General features: G+C 43.2%; 1 protein-coding gene across 4 annotated transcripts; it reads left to right on the top strand.

The window, feature by feature from the left end:
• The first annotated feature begins 5,271 nt into the window (after positions 1-5,271).
• On the top strand, positions 5,272-20,142 carry LOC127314116 (protein argonaute 1D). 4 transcript variants are annotated; one of them, XM_051344582.2, is made up of 23 exons: positions 5,275-5,720; positions 5,900-6,464; positions 6,552-6,760; positions 6,856-7,005; positions 7,102-7,235; positions 7,740-7,849; positions 15,935-16,041; positions 16,176-16,314; positions 16,456-16,572; positions 16,680-16,787; positions 16,974-17,045; positions 17,169-17,291; positions 17,396-17,561; positions 17,641-17,762; positions 17,848-17,985; positions 18,096-18,238; positions 18,334-18,396; positions 18,743-18,806; positions 18,878-19,013; positions 19,130-19,203; positions 19,287-19,381; positions 19,491-19,522; positions 19,629-20,142. In XM_051344582.2, exons 2-23 carry the CDS (start codon positions 5,910-5,912, stop codon positions 19,838-19,840), a joined length of 3,069 nt encoding a protein of 1,022 aa, XP_051200542.1. In that variant the 5' UTR covers positions 5,275-5,720; positions 5,900-5,909; the 3' UTR covers positions 19,841-20,142. The 4 variants fall into 4 exon arrangements, with proteins under 4 accessions (XP_051200541.1, XP_051200540.1, XP_051200539.1 ...); XM_051344581.2 differs by having other exon boundaries at positions 5,272-5,694; positions 5,900-6,760; XM_051344580.2 differs by having other exon boundaries at positions 5,272-5,694; positions 5,773-6,760.
• Positions 20,143-20,851: the final 709 nt, after the last annotated feature.

Below are 20,851 nucleotides of genomic sequence, written 5' to 3'. Positions count from 1 at the left end.
ATTGCTCTGTTACTTCAGTTAAAAGGAAAAAATCTAATTTGAATTTTCCAAATATTTTGGTTTGTTTCGAAATTATTTTAATATTAAAATATTTTTTTTATTATTTTGAAATGTTGTGGTGAAGTCCATATTAAAAACTATCTATTTTATTCTTTCCAACGGAGAAAACGGTCTCCCAAAATCCTTTACCGATTTTTCTAAAAAGAAATATCAATTTTCGGATTTTATTCACGTCATGTCGTCGAATAGTTAATAGCTGCATGTGCGGTAGTTAACTAATTGTTGCCCCTCCTTTTTCTCTGCAAACTGGTGAACGAGCAGCGGATAATAATCCGCTGCCCATTTCCTAAGCGGGCCGCCCAGCTGGCCGAGTCGGTCGGTTCGATCCGGCTGTTACAGGAAACGTGCTGTTTCCTTCCTATCCAAACATATACTCTTCCAAATTGACTTTCGTTTCCTTTGGCTTGTTCCGTACTCGACCTACTCGCCTATAAATACCGGCACGGCCGCAGCTCTACTCCATTCCTTTTCGAAATCCCGAAAGACTAGATTTACTAATCTTAACTTGTTTATTCAAGCCTCTAAACTTCGTTATTTGCATTCGGGCTCTTCAAGAAAATTGTAGATCTCGTCGAGACCTTTCAATCCGGACCAATCTCAACCTTTTTCTCGTTGCTTCAAATCCAAATTCCTTTGGTGAGTCAATAGATCTATCTATTCCACACAACTTTCGTGTTGGAAGTTCTTATTTTGACACTCCGATCTAAAAAGGGCTACTTTGCAGCATCCGCACTACTCATCTCCCGGCGAAACCGCAGATGTTACCGAGATCCGTTTGACGAGATTTATCCAACCATGTCATAAAGTCCAATCAGACGCTTTTCAACTTCTGATCCCTCCGGAGGTCCGACATTAGATCATCTTAGTTTTTCTCTCTATTGTATTTGTGTCAACTGGGAGCCATATACATGTTAGATCTATAATCTAGATTATCTCATCTACACCGGTGCATCTTAGATATTTTTCTTTTCGAATCCTAGTTCATATGTTTCATCTGGCCAAACCCTAGATCATGTAGATTACATCTACTTGATTATCTTCATCGAGATCGGAGTACTTCCGTACACTCGTGCCATAATCTATCTTTAGGTTACACTAAAGTCTAATCGATTCTTAGTACTTTAGTACTATTGACATCATCACTCTTTCTTGGTGTCATGTTGTCACATGGTTGCCAGACTCCAACTCTATAGTCTACATCTAATCTTTGTTCTATACATATCTCAATAACCTTGGTTGGTGATTGTTCATCTTCTAATAGTGTTTATTCAAACCTAGTTTCCTAAACCTTCACATACAATCTATTCCACTTATACTATTTCTATTTATCCAATTCCAATTTATTTTAAAGGTTTGATCCTAATTGAGTTCATTTGGAGTTACTGGATTTTATTTGCATCTTTGTATTGAGTGTATGCTTAACCGCGACGTGTAGATTGCAACTACGGGAGGAGTACCAAGAGAAGGTACAGGGGAATTATCAATAACACTCTAGAACAAGGAAAGTAACTGATGGATCCTATGTCCAACCCATATTTTCAAAGTATTTTGTTTATGAACCTGTTTGCACGTTAGCGATGATAGTTGGGTAGTGGGCCTATTGCCATTGTTTATTATATGCCTCCACATTTATGAGCCAATATCCAAATACTACTCATCATACCTAAACCTAGGTGGAGCCTTGTGTTGAGTTTTGCTTAGCTATGCTTAGATTGTTGAGTTTAGTGAGTCTAATCAACTTGGGTTTAATTAATTTTGCGAGTCTGCTTACCGATGGACTGGTGTTCAGAACTCTTAAGTATTGATCGGTACAATACTCTAGTGATTAGATGTTGTTACTCGTTCACTCCAGTTTAATCCTATGAACCAGACACGAGCAAAGTGGTCAAGTATAGCTCCGGTTAGGGGTTATACTTGGTCTTCATCATCCTATCCCTTCTGTTTGAGAAATCCTCCAAATCGTGGGTAATTCTCTTTATTATTAAGAAACCCTCCAAATCATGGGCAATTCTTTTTATTGTTATTATTGCATCACTCCTCCCTGAGTGGGAGAGTTATTAGCCTTCGTGGTTTTCCTGCTCGTAGTCGCCTACTAGGAACTGTTAGTATTGTAACTTGTTTGAGTCTACTACCATACTATATTGAGCTCTATGTGCATAACTCACAAGTACAACCTCTGCAGAGTGTAAATCTAAAAAATTAGCCGTGTTCACGGTCATGAACAACTCAAGCTTGTAATCTTTGCTTAGAGCCACAAATCATATTCAGTGTTTAAATTGTTGGAATGTTATAGTTATTCTGTTACTTTCTATTCATGACGTTTATGGGTTTACTTTCATATTGGGTTATGGAAGTTGTCACTTGTTACCATGTTTTATAAATTTGTTTACAACTACTTGTTCGCTTTACGCAAAATAGCCAGTTTTGCCTGCTTTATGGATATCTTGAATCATGTTATAGATTTAATTCATTGGTTGCTTGCATACTGAGTACTTTTGCACTCTTTTGGTTCAGAAAAGGGAGCCTACAATGGCCTCTTCCCCGAAGAGGAATACTTTGGAGATCGTTAGGTGTGCGTGCCCATCAGAAGCATTTGCGGCTAATGGAGGCCTATCTATCGAAGTTTATTCAAGTTTTTTTGCTGCCAATCTGAAGAGTTTGTAAACCTTTGTCATAAGGCAATTGCTACTCTATTTTATTAACTTATAGTTCGAGTGATTCTTTGTTATTAGAATTGTGACTTGTGTTGCACTAGTAATTCTGGGGATAGTGCGTTCGAAACACAAGGGGTTCTGGATGGTTGTATCCGGGGTCCTCACACCAATAATATACGAGGGCAACATTGTTGGGGAAACAATGGTGTTTGATAGACCCCATTGATATACCGTGAAACACATCGTAAATATTGTTATCGGTAGTTTCTCAAAGACAAGTATTACCGTTTACTAAGATTCGTTTGACCATGAGAGTAGTGTAGACTTGGATACCGAATGGTTGCTATGAGATCATCAAATGTTATCACATAACTGGGTAAAAATAAAGGTGTTCTTCATACATACCGGAAAGTATGTCGTAGCCCTACATTATGTCGAGATTGGCAATTGCTACTCCAGCGATGGAGAGATACACTCTGGGCCCACTCAGGTATTATGATTTTCATCATCGTCTGGCTGGACACGTGACTAAGTCATTAGTCATAGGAACATCGATAATATGGAACGAGTAAAAGAGTACATGCCGGGGAACGAGGATAACATAACAGTTTCACCTTGGGTTATGTAAAGTATCGAGAAGAAATACGACATATTCACGAAAGTAATACGGAAGGTTCACCCGATAAAGATCTTCGTGTTATAGGCGGGAATCGTTGCGGTTATCAAGCGCTCGACATCGATTATTGTCGCAGAACATGTTCCGGACATGTCTGCATATATCCGAACACATAGGGTCACACACTTAAAGGTTTAGCGACATTTAGAATGTGAGTGCGATAGAAGATATGAATGAAGTGGTTCAGAAAGTGGTTCGGAGAGTCTCAGATTATTCCGGAGGTGTCCAGAATGTAATCGAGAGTGTCCAAAATGGTTTCGGGCATTTATGGAAGGGCCTGGAAGGATCTAGAAACACCACGGAAGACACCGAAAGGTCCAGAATATTCCGCAAAAGGTTTCAGAAGGTTCCGGAGGGCTATGCCCGGAGTGGCACCATGGGCCATGGGCCGCATGGGCCCCTCCTTGGCTGGCCGCACCAAGGGGGAGGAGTCCATGTGGACTACAACTTCCCCTAGGTCAGTTTGGGGAGGAGGAGTCCACATGGACTCCAACTCCACCCCCGTAGTCGATTTGGGAGAGGGGGCCGGCCAGCCCCTATATAAAAAGAGGGGGGCAGAACACCAACCCTAGCCTACGCCCCCACATCCGACTGCCCCCTCTAGCGCTGCCACTCTAGACACTGCCACCAGAAGGTCGCGTCAACAACCCCACTTCTTCATCACAGAGTGCTGACGGATCTCTACGATCGCCTAGATCTAATCTAATCGGTGATAGCGGAAGCGCTGCCGGATCTTCGTCGACATGTTTCCGCTTTGTCCGTGTGCTTGATCACACGTTCGACACGGTGACGCTTCTCCCGTACGTGTGGATACCTCGGAGGCGTTGCACGTGCGACGCTCGGTCGTGAGGATCTTCAAGTGATTGTACATCTTCTTGCGGCTGGGGGGTTACACCTATCTGCGGGAATCGACACACGACTACCTCGACAACGTCATCAACTTCCGCCACGCGATACGGTCGTCGAGGGTACGTTACCATTGCCTCCACTCTCGCATATGATCTTGGTTGTGTGCTAGTAATTTTTTTGTTTTGCTTAGTGCGTTTCCCAACAAGGGAGTGGATTTTAGCCGGTGCAAAACACCTTGCGGAGATTACCGGTTGATATAACCCAATAACCCATGCTCTTTTTTCCTTTTGATGGTTGATATAACCCAATAACGCATGTGTGTGTCTTTTAACACGAGAGGCTGCCATGCATGCATGCAATCTTGTCTCCCACCTGACACTCCATGCACGCATTACAACTTCGCAGCTATTGTCCGGCTGCCCTGCAATTAAGGCCCTAATCTAAGAAATTGACCTGGAGATTAAAGACTGCACCTTGTACTCTCCCTTGAAAAGAATTTTTTAAGATTTTACTTTAACCAATAAAATACGGGTATGAATCCATTTGAAACTTCTTTCGGATATGAATCTAACGTCATCGATTTTGTATAGTACTGACATAAATCATGCATCGTTAGATTAATTCTTAGTCAAGGTTAAACTTGGAAAAGCGTGCACGCCTTGTTTGCAGGTACTGTGTGGCAACCCAAATGCAATAATAATCTTTAAACATCCATGCTTGGTATATATACAGTTACACTTGTTGTTGCGTAGCTTGTTGTGGTCACTAGCTAGGAAGTTCACAAGGGCAGCTACAAGTTCACAGAAGTTGGGACCAGGCTTACTTTTTTTTTTAACAAGGGCCGCCTTACTTACGTGCTAAGAAAAAAGAAGCACGGGGACCGGCCGGCTGGCTGAGGCTTACGCAGCTCACCTTCTATTTGTTTGTTTATTTTGTTTGTTTGTTTTGGAAAGGTGTAGGGGTGTGTGTGTGGGAACAGAACCTCGCGATCGTCCTAGTACTAATAAAAAGCGGTTAGGCACGAGAGGGTGCCATGCCATCCATGTCTCCCACTTTACACTGTCTCCATACTTAGCAGTTATTATTGTCGCCAACTTTTCCTTCCTCCCTAGTACTACCATGGGGAAGGAACCGAATCCATAGCAAGGAACCGTCCTATCTCTCGTGTGAACATCACGAGAGACAGAAGAAAGGAAGCTAGCAGCCGTACTACACATCGCATCTTGCTCTCTGAAACCCAACGAAGAATTACAAAATACCCGTAGTAGCACACGGCAAGCGAGGAGTAGGCTGTGACAGTAGAGTACACAGTGTGTGTGTGGGTGCACTGCCCCCATCTCCATATCCATATCAGACCATCACTCAATCCCTCCTCTGCTTTCTCAACAATACAGCACAGCAGCGAGAGCCTTGTACTAGTTGGTTGCGAGTCGAATCCATCTCCCTCTGCCCAAGGTTTCCTCTCCCGTCTCTGAAATTAGGTAGTTGCATCGATTTGTTTTGTTTTGTTCAATCCCTCCCTTCTTTGAGTAGGTTCTATTTTCCCTGGGAAATCCCTCTTCTTGCAAGCTTCGACAATATGCAGGAGCGCCAGAAATTTGCTATTTTTCCCAGCAGACTTCTTCCGGCCGTAACTTCAAACGCTTGACTCTGTTGGCAGTTGATCGACAATGGGATTCAGGAGACCAAGATTTGCTGGGTTTGGTGAGGATGGTGGTGGGAGAGGGGGTCAGGCCGGCAGAGGTGGCCGGGGTGGCTTCTATTCTCAGCAATACCAGCACGGTGGCCGTGGAGCAGGCTCCTACCACCACCACCCTCAGGGAGCTGCGCATCAACCACGCGGTGCGATGCCTGCGATGCAGCAATGGCGTCCAGCCGGTCCTGCTGCACAGTGTTTGGGCCACAGAGAAGTGCAGCCACGAAACCACAATGGTGGTGGCGGTCGAGGTGGACATGTGGGGGATAGCCCGTCTGCAGCAATAGCTCCCGACATCTCGGCCTCACCAGAGGCATCATCACCACTTCTTGAGGTGGTCACCGAGCAGCTCGAGGTCTTGCCCATGGAGGGTGGTGAATTGAGTGCGGGCCACGAGCCAATTCCATTGACCAGGAACTCGTATAAATTTCCTCGCCGCCCGGGAAGTGGAAGAATCGGTATCAAGTGCTTGGTGAAGGCAAATCACTTCCTTGCTCAACTGCCAGACAAGGATCTTCATCAGTATGATGTGCGTTACCCTCACAGCAGCATTGTTCTCCTTGTAATTAACAGCTACATGTCTTCAGTTCTTGCCGTGACATGGTTTCGTTCGCAGGTTTCCATCACCCCGGAGATCACCTCACGGGTTGTCGGCCGTGCCGTGATGCAAGAGTTGGTGAAGCTGCACAAGGTGTCTTACTTGGGAGGGCGGCTTCCAGCCTATGATGGCAGGAAGAGCATGTACACGGCTGGTCCGCTGCCACTTACTTCCAAAGAGTTTCACATCACTTTGCTCGACAAAGATGATGGTTCCGGTTTGGAGAGGTCTGTCCTTGTGCCTTTTTTGCCGCCATGGTTTTCTGGTAACAGGGCAAATCATGCTTGTGTTGACATTTCTGACTGTTCTTTCCATGATGTAGGCGTGGGAGAACTTTTAAGGTGGTGATTAGGTTTGCCGCTAGAGTTGATCTTCATCGCCTTGAGCAATATATAGCTGGAAAGCAGGCAGAGGCTCCCCAAGAGGCCCTGCAAGTTCTTGATATCGTCCTGCGTGAGCTGCCAACAGCTAGGTAGAATAGATTGATCCCTAGGTACCGTATAATAGGAGATATCAACCAGAAAATAGTACAATCATATCATTTCCATTCCCATTAATTGTTCCACAGATACGAACCATGTGGTCGATCCTTCTTCTCGCCTGACCTGGGAAGGAGGCGATCCCTTGGTGACGGAATAGAAAGCTGGCGCGGGTTTTATCAGACAATTCGTCCTACTCAAATGGGATTGTCACTAAATATCAGTAAAGCTCTCGCCTTTTCTCATGAATATATATTCTACAATGAATCGGTGCTCCATACCCCCCGCAAAAAAAAAGAACCGGTGCTCCATACCGTGGTCCTTGAGTGTGTGTTATCTAATGCATTGTGAAACCACTTATTAGCAACTAAAATTGCTGCGTTTTCGTATTTCCATAACTTCGGAACATTACCCTTCTGTTCAATATGTATATTTTTTCAATGAGTACACTTCTGAAAGTTTATGGATGATCTTTTTTTGTTTACAAAAAGGCAATGGTCTGATCTAATGATTTGTAGATAGAAAAAAAATGATATGTGACCTTCAACCAGCTAACTAGAATAATCAGTGATAAAGGTTTTGGTGCAATTGTTGAGCTGCTTTAATAGATGTTCTTTACATTCCAGATATCTTTGTGGTGCAATGTTACTGTTATTTAAGGTAGGAAGCATATAATTGCATTCAATGTTTTCCTTAATATACTTTCCTTCATTTTCTGCATTTTCAGATATGTCGGCAACATCTTTCTTCGAGCCGCTACCTGTCATTGATTTTGTTGCACAACTTTTAAACACTGCTATCCACTCGAGGTCCCTCTCAGATGCGGAACGTGTCAAGGTATACTTGGCTAACACTTTGCACTCATTTTTTTTTGAGGATGAACAGTGGGTTCGCCACTGTATATTTTTCATTTTATTTATATATATGATTGTAAACAAGTATCTACAAGATAAAACAGTTGCTTGAGAGGAGCAACAAAAACAAAAAGCAAGAGGCTCGAGGCCAAAAGAAAAGAAGAAAGCTATCTAAAATTTTCCACCCAAGAAACTATGCCATGATAAGACTTCTTCTTTGCTTTGTGAACTAGAAGGGCAAGCTCATCTTTAAACTTCTTCCGACATCTATAGACACTAGGAGGAGCAGCCTTGAAGATAAAGTCATTGCGTGTGATCCATATGGACCAGGTGACGAGCATGATAATCTCCATAAAAAACGGCTTGGATATAGATAGTTTAAGGCTAGACCAGAGATATTGCCAGCATAAAACAGCAAAGGGGCATTGGAAGAATAGATGATCCCTTGTCTCCAGATGCTGCAGGTTGCACATGACACAAGAATAGTCATCCGTCACAAAATTCTTCCGTTGTAGAAGAGCTCTAGTGTTAAGTCTATTGTGAATAAGAAGCCAAAAGAAGACTTTGTGTCTTTGCTGACAACATCCTTTCCACATCCATTTCAAAGCAGGTATGGCCCCATCATTCCCCATGAGCGTCTTATAAACTTTTGAGACTTGAACTGAAGAATTGCCCAACATGGTCTGCAACTGGTAATAAATCCTGCAGCAGTGCTTGGAACAAGTTTAGCTGGACCAGTGCTTCCTCAGAGATAGGTAAGTGAAACAGCTCTGGAACATGAGGAGAAGCAAGAACCTCCTTAAGAGAGATGGACTCATTTTTGGCAAAAGAGAATAAATGTGGCCATTTTTCTTGCAATGGAATATCTGTCCATTTGTCTTTCCATAAGAGAATGGAATTACCCTGCACAAAAGTAGAGACAGCAAGATTCTTATAGGTGGGCAAAGTTATCAGACAATCTCGCCACCAGAAGGAAACTTCTCTGAGTCTAGCAGGTGGCAGAGAAGAGGTGTAATACAGCTCCCAAGCAAGTTTAACCCAAGGCAGATCAGCATGATTGTAGAACTTGTGAACATGTTTCATCAGAAGACAGTCATTCTGTACTGCCAAATTGAGGACCCCAAGGCCCCCCTGATCCTTTGGCTTACAAACAAGATCCCAGGCTGCCAGAGGAGGGCTTTTCTTTTGCAGATCCTTATCTCTCCATAGAAATGTCTCCTATATTTGTCCACTTCAGCTAGTACCCACTGATAAACTTTTAATGAGCAAAGATAGAACAATGGCAAAGAAGAGAGAACAGAATTAAGCATTTTGAGTTTGCTACCATAATTGAGATACATAGTACATGCAGGTAACCTTCTTTGAATGCACTGAATCAGTGGCAGAAAACACTCCTTCCTTGGTTTAGTAGTACTTAAAGGTAGACCCAAATAGGTGAAAGGCATGGCACCCAACTGACATTGAAGAGCAGTGGTGAAAAGATGCACTCTGGACTCTTGAATATTAATAGGAATAAGGTTGGATTTTGCATAATTCACCCTTAAAATAGTGGCATCCACAAAAGTCTGCAAAACCTCAGTAAGGTGCTGAAGTTGAATAACATCCGCTTCCATGATAATGAGGGTACCATCTGCATATTGGAGTAAAGGGAAGGAGGGTGAACATTGCAGATTTAAGGGCCTCTTCAATAACTCTTCAGCCAAAGAGCAATTGATCAAAGATTCCAGCACATCAGCAACAAGAACAAACAGCAAAGGATATAACGAATCCCACTGCCTAACCCCTCTTTTGCATTTGAAAAAGTTACCAGGAATTCCATTGAGGAGCACTGCAGAGGAGGCAGAATCAAAAAGCTGCTTAATTCACTGGCACGACAAATTTCCAAAACCCTTTGCTTGCAGGACATTCAGAATAAAAGAATGATCAACTTTGTCAAAGGCCTTTTCAAAATCTAGTTTGAGTGCAATCACTTCCTTTTTAGATCTATGGCAGTGGTGAAAATACTCATAAGGACATGCCAAACAATCTTGAATTGTCCTAGATTTGATAAAACCATATTGGTTTTCATGAATCAACTTCTCAATAACGGTTTGTAATCGATTGGCTAGCAACTTAGTGAGCAATTTCAAAGTGCAATTCAGCAGAGAGATGGGCCTATAGTCATTGATAGCATAAGCATCATCTTTTTTTGGCACCAAAGTGATAAAGCAACTATTGATACTTTCCAGACACAAAGTGCCATTATGAAACTGCTCACATAGGTCATAGAAATCTTTTTTTAATGATGTGCCAACATTTCTTGAGAAATTCTGCATTGAAGCCATCTGGCCCAGGGGATTTATTACTTGGAAAATCCTTAACAACAGCATCAATCTCATCAGGGGTGAAAGGAGCCTCCAGGAAGGACAAATCTACATCAGAATGCAGTAACTGAGGCATATTGTGAAGAGGAACAGTAGGATCCACCTGTCCTAACCTGTCCTTAAAGGCTTGGAGCAGCAGAGAAGCCTTTTCTAAGTGATCACTGATAGTGTCACCTGAAGCATTAACCAGTGAGGCAATATGATTCTTTCTTTTCTGAGTAGATGCCATAGAATGGAAAAACCTAGAGTTCTCATCTCCAAGAGTGACCCATTTAATTTTTCCCCTCTGCTTCCAATAAGCCAACTGTTGAGCCAACTTAGTTGCCAAATGCTTTTTCATTGCTTTTCTGAAATTATTCTCCAGCACAGATAGATCATGAAAATTCTCAATGGCATCTAGAAGAGAAATAAGGGCATTAAGGTCTGCAATAGTTTCTTAAGAGGGGACAATTGCTTGGACCAACTTTTGAGGCTCTTCCTAAGAATTTTGAATTTGGCAGTTATTCATTTGGCAGCATCAGCATAATGTATAGAGTGAGTCCAATTCAGCTCTACCAATGGCAGAAATCCTTCCATGTCCATCCAACTATTTTCCACTCTGAAGATCTCTGATTTTGGAATAGAAGTTTCAGTAAAGATGACACATGGGGCATGGTCAGATGTAGTCATGGCAAGAGGAAGTGCCAAAGTGTTTGGAAAATTAACTGTCCAGGCTAAGGAGGAAAAGAACCAATCAAGTCTTTGCAGGAGTGGATCATCCTGCATATTACTCCAAGTGAACCTCCTGCCTTTAAGAGGGATTTCTACCAAACCAATATTACTAATTGCCTCATTGAATAACAGCATCTCATTTATATTTCCACCAGGCCTATTTCTGTCTTGGGGAGATCTCAGGAGATTAAAATCCCCAACAAGTAAACAATTCTCATCTGTGGGAATATCAACATTATGTAACCAGTAAAGAAAAACTAGTTGCTCAACATTTTGGCAATGGGCATAAATGTTTGTCAGGGTCCAGTATGAGTCAGATTTGGTAGCATGTAACTCTACTGACAGAGCAAACTGATTACGAAAAACTTCATGACCAACAAAAATAGAACTGTCCCAGATTGTGATGATGCCACCTGACTGACCAACAGAAGGTACAAAAGCAAAGTAATCAAAATTCCTTGGACAAAACTACCTCAGGAACTGCAAATCAACAGACTCTCTCTTGGATTCTTGAAAACAAATCACCTGACATCCACTGTCTCTAATTTTGTTGGAAATCAAAGTCCATTTTGTAGGATCATTGAATCCTCTAATATTCCAATTTGAAACCTTCCAAAATATTTTATGCATTGGATAACAAAATGGATAAGAATGACTCTGACAACCATAAGCTGACAGCATAGCAGAATAGTGCACATAGAAACACACTGGAATAAAGTAGAGCTTGGTAATTCATGATACATGAGACAGGTCCACAAAAGCATCATAGGAGTCTTATTACAGCAAAGATTCTTACAGCAACCACAGTTGCTCAAAATATCTAGAACAACCAAAAGAGAAAAGAGAAGGATCAGCCTATCCTTCTCATTTCTTCCTAGAGGATTTCTTTGTAGATGCATTAGAACCCTTCTTGGCTGGATTCTTGCTCTTGCTTCCAGTTGATACAGCTGGAGCATCTTCCTCTTCATCAGATGACACTTCTGCCTCCTTTCCTTCTACCTCTTCATCAGAAATTTGAAATCTAGAGCAGAGGTTGGTGACAACAGACTTCTTTATTTTAGGGCCAACAGCAGCACAAGCTAGACATTTTTTGTCAAAACAAGTCTTTGCCTTATAACCCTTGTTCAAGGCTTTAATCCTATTGCTTCTTCTCACTTCAGTGCACACAAGAGGTGTCTTCTTCCCTCTCTTCTTGACATGGAGAGCTGAAGTGGATAAGGTAGATGCAGCAGAAAAAGGGATTCTGGGAGCTTGCGGTGTCATAAAACCTTGAGTGATCTCTTCACGGGCAACAGTGAGTGTGCAGACAGGAGGTTCTGCAGAGGGGCAAACTCTTGGAAGAACAAATGCACGTGCAGACCCCTCTCCATTGACCTCAAACTCACTAAGGATTTGCCAGATCTTGGATTGAAGCAAACCTTTGGTCCATTCAAAGTCCTCAGGTGTCAGGAGCTTAGCAGTAAAAAAATCAGCCCATTGAGCAGGAATGTTGACAGTGTTGATAATTGAACCATCTGGTTTAAAGTGTGTAGTCCAAGCAGAGGTACCCTCCTTAGAGAGAAAGATGTCATTTTGTGCAACATGCAGTGAATCAAAATGCACAGTCTCAGGCCTATAAGAAGCTGAAAGGACAGCAACAGGATCCACATGTACCTCTGGACCTAAAGCCATACCAATATGCAAGTTCTGATTATGTCCATTTACTGAGCCTCCAGATTCATCAGAAGAAGTGTGAGCTGAGCTTATGGTGACTGTCAGATCACTATGATTATCTTCATTAGGGAGCATATCAACATCTGTAGGTATGGGGGGAACAGGAGCAGCCAAAGCCATGTCAACAGGAGGAGGCCCATTATTCTGTATCATGGGATTACTGAAGTCATTCAGCTCTATGAAATCATCATCTTGCAGCTGGTGTGGCCCACTGAGATGAAAGGCAAACTGCTGAGGAGCCATGTTTAAGTCAAAGCCATGATTGTCGTGATTGCCCAAAATAACATGCATGTTCTATCCTACAAGATTAACTGGAGGATTAACTAGTTGATTATCCAAAGGGGCCTAGGGACCATGCTGCACATGCTGCCAAAGAGGCCAAGCAGCACCAATATTCTGAACAGGAGCTTGTGCATCATTAGGAGGAGGTGGATTGTTAACAGCAGCAGCAGCATTAGGCATAGGGTGTGGAGTGGATCCATCAGCAGGTGGCAGTTCTTCATCAGCTGGCAAAGCACCTAACACCTTCTGACTGAGAATATATATAGGCATAGACCAAGATTCAGCAGACCATTCATTACCAGTGGAAATAACACAAGAATGAGGGATATGCTGGAGATCAACAACTCTGACTTTTGCAATAAGCGCACCATAATTACTGACCTCCTTATCCCATGAGATTAGTGCCCCAAAATCCTTGACTGCACCTCTAATGTGTTCATCATCCCAATAATCCGAAGGAAAAGCAAGCAGCACCAACCAACACTCACGATTATAAGTAAAAGCCCTGTGATTAATTCCTCGATTATGCTCCACAAAAGAGATATTTCTGCCTAGTAACTCATGCAGACTGTTACTAACAAGCCAATCTCGATTAGAGGGTGAGCTAACCCTGAGGTAAGCCGAGCCAATAGGGAAGCGCTGAGACATGGCAAGCATAAACCCTAGCTCTTCCTCAATAAACGACCGAAGAAACATCCTAGTAAGCGCAAACGGCTGGTCACCTTGGAAGGGAGGGTTGATGGTGGCGATGGCGACATCCTCATTCTTGGCGGAGACTTGCCGGCTGACATGGTAGCGGCTCTGCTGCAGTCGATTGGCGACCTCGACGATCTCGAACTGGCCGGGGATGAAGGGAGAGGGGTCCACCGGGAAGTTTGCCATCTCCGATTGAGGCAATGCAGTGGGCACTGCCGGCGGAGACGGCGGTGATGAACAGTGCTTCGAAGCAGAGGAGCAGGGAGATGAAGCGGCAACGTGTAAAATGAGTAAGGGTAGGGTAAGATTCTCCAGATTCACTGCAGTAAATGTACGGGAAGGTGCTGGTAAGTGCGACTCCACCGTGAGTCATAATACCGTGTCAACTTCGGACGGCCCAGATCTGCCCTGATTAATGGATAGAGTAGTATCATTAAGAGCTTGATTTTCTTTACCCAAAACATCAGGAGGAGACAAATTAATTTCCTTGTGAACCCAAGTTTCCTTTAAAGCACGACAATCTTTCTTAATATGACCTGGTTTATCGCAGCCGTGACAACGAATTTTATTCCAGCAGTTAATCCTAGGATGTCCCGGTCTGAGACAACGCGGACATGTTGGGCCTTGCCTAGGCTGACGTCGGCCCATTTGCTGGGCGGGCTGTTGACGAGAATTCGGTGGCGGAGCAGGGTAGACAAGCCGGTCAAAAGCTGAGACTCGTTGTTGGGCTTGGGCCGGTTCCAAACGCTGAAACACTGAAGTCCGTGGATCAGAATTTTGAATGAAAGGCTCCGCGCCAGCACCCGTAACTGCCGGAGTGACTGCCGACGTAACTTGCTGAAAGTCAGAGGCAGCTGGAAAGACAGTCTCGACAAGATTTGGAGAGAATTGCGCAGCTGATTTCTCACCATAGAAAGTCCGTGCAAGAGTTTCCATCGAAGTCTTAGTAGCAATGAAAGAGCGTAATTCTTGGATCTGCAGGGTACTCAATGAATCCAGGAAAGAGTTTACATGCGAGCCGTCATCACCAAAACGAAAAGCCTGGAGGATTTGCTCAAGTCCATGACCAACAGAGATAGCAGATTCCAGGAACCCAATCTCCTTAGCAGAGAGACGATTAAGGAATGTTAACCGTGGTGGAGGTGCAGGAACTTTCCGCTGCGGAGTCTGACGACCAAGCGGAATTCTATTGGCACCACTGAGAGGCTGTTGAATAGCGTCAACATAGGTTTTTCGGCCAACAGTTTGCCAAGTCTTCTCTTCCTCAACCTCCCAGAGACGAAATTCTCGAACATAATTCGGCCCTCCATTGCCCCAAAGTAAGAAATGAACCACAAACTCAACACACTTAAAAGATCTGAGGTTGTTAATGAAGAAACCAACTTGATGATTGCAAACCGATAACCTAAAAGACCTGCCCCTCAAGAAGCTGACATGGAAATCATGGGCGATCCCTCCCAAGCAAGCCTGGAGCATGTGCGAGACTGAAGAGGGATCTAACCTTAACTTTGAATGGCCAAAAGAAGCCACCATGAAGAACTCCCGATGGGAGGAGGAGGAGGCCACAGGGCAATGAAAAAGAGGCCAGATCTTCCGTTGCAGCGAGAGACCAGATCGAAGATCGAGCGAAGGCATGGGAGGTACCTGAGGCGCCTGAACAGCGGGAAGATCTTGAATGCCCACCTTGACCGTATGGCATGGCAGCTCAACCTCGGAGCCACTGGAGATCTTCTCCCCAAGCAGCAGAAATCTTGCATCAACCATGATCCCTTCGGAGTCAAGGAGGACCAGACGCAATGCCTGGGGTCGGAGGTAGAGGAAGCCATGTTCATGGAACGTCGGGAGGCGAGAGGCCACAGAGTGGTACGTGACCTGCCACCAGCTCGGGGAGCGATCAAGATCCGCCATGGCTCAAGCAGCGGAGCGGTGGAGGATGAGAGTCACCGGCGCCCTAGGGGCAGCCACCGGCAGAGGCGGGGGCTCTCTCAGATCTCATCTCGCTTCCTCTCTGTTTCTCTTTTTACTTCCCTTTGCACTCATTATTGTATCCTTCTACTTTGTTTAGGAAGAGCCAGTTTCAAATGAAAGTACCTTTGTTGTAAGATAGAAGTGTTGGGTTTGGTAAATGAGTTTACAATCCATTGATCGCTTACTGATGAATCCATTTCCATTGACTCATCTAAGTTTGAATGGCTTTAATTTGTCTTAGTTATCTGAGCTATGATTTCTTGCATGTTTCAGATGTTTGTTCATAGTTTTTACTAACTAACCAAGCAATTTTGGTGTTATTGTCAACACCCTAGATCAAGAAGGCCTTAAGAGGAGTGAAGGTGGAAGTTACTCACCGTGGCAACATACGGCGGACGTATCGGATATCTGGTTTAACATCTCAGGCAACTCGGGAGCTAAGGTATGTAGCTTCCTCTTTTCATCATGCATTACTGTAGTTTCCCTTTTATTTTCGTCTGAAGTCATTCATGTAGATTGAAAAGCATATGGTACTATTCTTGTTTTCCTATAAAGATTGATGTTCTTTTGCAATAGTTTTCCTGTCGATCAAGGGGGCACAGTGAAGTCTATTGTCCAATACTTTAATGAGACATATGGCTTTTCCATCAAGCACACCTACCTTCCCTGTCTGCAAGTCGGCAATCAGCGGCGTCCAAATTACCTCCCCATGGAGGTATGCTACCACTAAAATATGCTCCATTTTCTTCTATGTAATGAAGATGTACAATATGTTTCATTTTCTGGTCAACTTTTGGCACTATAATCTGCAAATCTATTGTTTTAGTCATGTGCTTAAAAATCTGACTTTATTCAGGTCTGCAAAATAGTGGAGGGACAGAGATACTCCAAGAGACTGAACCAGGGTCAGATAAGAGCTCTTTTAGAGGAGACATGTCAGCGCCCACATGATCGGGAGCGTGACATAATTCAGGTATAGCATTTCTTCTTGTTACAGTATTGTTGGGGCTCTACCATCCTATGTGCAAGTAAGCAAGTTCACATGCTTATGCAAAACACAATTTATTTGTGTGTCTACAGATGGTGAATCGAAACTCTTACCATGACGATCCTTATGCAAAAGAGTTTGGCATTAAGATCAGTGAACGACTGGCATTGGTTGAAGCACGGGTTTTACCTGCTCCTCGGGTAAGTGGAACCTCAATCATGTTGAGACAATGTCTTTTGAAGCTCTTTATCTTGTGGCCTTGGCCCTTGTCTGCTAGTGCTCCTTTGGTGGTTACATGAAGAGAGTGGCTGAAAATTTGATGCTTAGATATACCACAGAAGTCGCTGTAACACCTTTAGTGACTTCTTTTGCTTCTATTTGTGCAGCTAAAGTACAGCGAGACTGGTAGAGAGAAGGATTGCTTGCCTAGAGTTGGCCAGTGGAATATGATGAACAAGGTAATACATCAAACAGTTGTATCAATGCCACAGTCTTGGCCAAGTTATTATCTACATCAAGTATGTGCCCATTGTTTACTTTATCTCAAGCCTTACTGTAGAGCTTCATTTTTCCTTATCTAGAAAATGGTCAACGGTGGTAGAGTCAGGAGCTGGCTGTGTGTCAATTTCGCTAGAAACGTGCAAGACAGTGTTGCTACTGGATTCTGTCGCGAACTTGCTCGCATGTGCCAAGCCTCAGGAATGGCAAGTATCCCTGAAATACTTCAAGATATACTTGCACAATTTACATGTTATTTTATCCATGTACTTGTTGTTTACTGCAGTAACGGTATTACTATCAATTATAGGACTTTGCTTTGGAGCCTGTTCTTCCAGCTATATATGTGCGTCCGGATCAAGTGCAGCGAGCTTTGAAAGCTAGGTTCCATGATGCAATGACCATACTTGGACCAGAGCGCAAGGAACTCGAATTGCTTATTGGAATTCTTCCTGAAAACAATGGCTCACTTTATGGTATCTAAACTTTCAATTATATTGATTTCAATTCAAAAAAAAAGGTTCAAGCCAAATGCTCATACGGGGTCGGTATCAGGTGACTTGAAGCGTGTCTGTGAAACTGACCTTGGGCTGATTTCCCAGTGCTGTTTAGCGAAGCAAGTGTTTAAAATGAACAAACAAATTCTGGCAAATCTTTCTCTGAAGATAAATGTCAAGGTTGGTGTTCAAACGATACCGCTTCTTGTTGTGTTTTGTGCGCTTCTTCGATTGTTGAGTCTAACACAACCTTTTGTTTTCAAAGGTTGGGGGAAGGAACACTGTACTGGCTGATGCGGTGTCAAGATGCATTCCTTTGGTTACTGACAGGCCTACGATTATATTCGGCGCTGATGTCACCCATCCTCATCCTGGTGAAGACAGCAGCCCTTCCATTGCTGCAGTAAGTTGAACAATATCATACTCAATGTTTAGTGACTGTTCTTGTCTAGATCAGTCGACATATTTGCTAAAAAGCATTAATCTGCAACTATTTACCACCCTGCCTTGCAGGTCGTGGCCTCTCAAGATTGGCCTGAGGTGACTAAGTATGCTGGTTTAGTTTCTGCTCAAGTTCACAGGCAAGAAATAATAGAGGATCTATATAATGTCACTCATGATCCTCAGAAAGGAACCATCCATGGTGGCATGATCAGGTATCCCTTAGTTCCTCACCATCTCCAGCCTCCCTCCTCTTTCCTTCCTTCTACTTCTCAACACAAGTCATAAATTTTGTGGCATGCATTTGCAGGGAGCTTCTTATATCCTTTAAAAGATCAACTAGAGAAAAGCCTCAGCGGATATTATTCTATAGGTATGCTCCCTTCCAGAAACTTTCACTCATGCTTTGAGGCAAATGTTCTTTTTTAAGTACCAGTGGTAGGTGGTCAATCACTTGAAATCCTCGACAGTTCGGTGTTAATGGAATTAACTAGATTTGTTACCATGTCAAGCCGATTCTGGACAATTTTTGTGTTTACTTTGCTGACAACAGAATATCTCATAGCATTCATGAAAAAAAGTAACCCCATGCAGTGACCTTGTTGGTTATGTTATATTGCTTGCTGATATTTGATATGATGTTTAGACAAGAGTTTGAGTTAAAAATATCTTGTGATATATACCTGAGAGTTGGGACTAAAGGTCGCCGCCTTTCACAGGGATGGTGTCAGTGAAGGCCAGTTTTACCAAGTTCTACAGCATGAGCTTGATGCCATCCGAAAGGCAACAAACAATTTTCCCCTATTTTTCAGAATTTTACCAATCCCTTCTGATCTTATTTATCTGTCTATCAGGCATGTGCATCACTGGAACCAAATTACCAGCCACAGATTACTTTCATCGTGGTTCAGAAACGCCACCACACCAGACTATTTGCAAACAACCACAATGACCAGAACTCCATCGACAGGAGCGGCAATATCCTTCCTGGTGAGTCACATTGTTATGCCATTCCGTAGGTTGCTTATACCTTCCTCTTGGCAGTATCTGTTAATGTGTTCTCTAATCTGGCCGACTCTACCAACATTTTCTTTCTTCATTTTTAGGTACCGTTGTTGACTCCAAGATCTGCCACCCTACAGAGTTTGATTTCTTTCTGTGTAGCCATGCCGGCATCAAGGTAAATGATGATACCACCTACTTGCATGACATCCTCCTGTCATTTTATCAGATGATAACTAAAATGATCTGCATTATCCTTAGGGCACGAGCCGTCCTGCGCATTACCATGTCCTATGGGATGAGAACAACTTCACTGCTGATGCACTGCAGACCCTTACCAACAACCTCTGCTACACGTAAGTTTCAGCTTTGTTCACCCTGTTCTTGTCAGCTTCTTGAACAATAAACATTTCCTCCCTAACTTTCGATCAATATTTCCTCCCTAACTTTTGATCTCTTCTGCAGTTACGCAAGGTGCACACGGTCGGTATCTATCGGTAAGTCGACACTCTTAAATCCTTATTATCATCAGGAATCTGCCAAGCTGAAAGTCTTGAACTCTTAACATTTCTGAGATAAAACATTTGCTTCCCTGCATTGCAGTTCCTCCGGCATACTATGCTCACCTGGCCGCTTTCCGTGCCCGTTTCTACATGGAGCCGGATAGCTCCGACAACGGCTCGATCGCGAGCGCGTGCGGTGGAGGCCAGTCCGGCTCGTCGACGTCCCGCAGCACCCGGGCCGCCGGCGGTGGGGTCGTCAGGCCCCTCCCCGCACTTAAGGACAGCGTGAAGAGGGTCATGTTCTACTGCTGATGTTGCTGTAGAATCATCTACTGCAGTCCTAATAAGGATGCTTCAATGGCTCATTGGCACCTTGAGTGATTGTTAATCACCGGAAGAATACAGTAATGATGTTGTACTAATCTAATTAAGTATGTGTCCTGTTGTGCCTCTATGCTAAACCAGGTTTCATTAGGTACAATATTCTATTTTTGTGTGTGTTTATTCAGACTGTATAATAGGCTGTGCCATGGAGGCTACACTGAACTTGCCTCCCTGTTTGTACTCTTTTCATATGGATCTTTTCCAGAATTATTATTATTTCCATCTTGATCCGTTGTCATGTTTGCATTTGGATCTGCTGAATGTGCTTGGCTTGGATAATATTTTGATTTACAACTACCCTCCTTTAGGATTTGACTATATGGAGTTTTGTTTTGGCTGTTCTCTTCAGCAACACGAAGAATTATAAAATGTCTCAGTGATCGTCAGAGTTTCCACTTGCTTTGAAATGTTTCACAAGCAATTATCTTCATTTTTTTAAGTTTAAAGATGAACCTCAGAGTAGAACAATCTCCAATCCTTGTATCACTATTTTATATATAAAAGGCATTAAAATACCCAGCTTTAAATTAATAAAGCCTTGATGAGTTTGTAGGGAGATCGCTAAATATGCTGGGCCGACCAGCTTATGATTACAAACCGGTACAAGGCCACAAGTTCAGAGCCAAGCACAGTGGCTACCAACATAAACTAAGATTCTAAGAAGCAAAACGACTATGATGCTAATGGGATTGAGACGGAGAGGCGGCCACCTTGTTACTAGTTCTATAGAGCTGCCGCAACGCCGCCAGCAACACGTCAATGATAGCATGGTCCTTAAGTCTTGACAGGAGCCTCCAGTGCTGTAAAAACAATCCAGTTTTGAAAACACAATCAGCTGGTTGATGGGGGAAAACAGCCTCTATCACGAATTTGTTTCGAATATTCAAAATTGCCCCGCTTTGAGAAGCAAATAAAAGCCACATAAATTTCTTAGATTTT

This window comes from Lolium perenne, chromosome 7 (assembly GCF_019359855.2).
Source record: "Lolium perenne isolate Kyuss_39 chromosome 7, Kyuss_2.0, whole genome shotgun sequence".
Lineage (NCBI taxonomy): Eukaryota > Viridiplantae > Streptophyta > Magnoliopsida > Poales > Poaceae > Lolium > Lolium perenne.
This window is presented reverse-complemented; position numbering and strand designations above follow the sequence as displayed.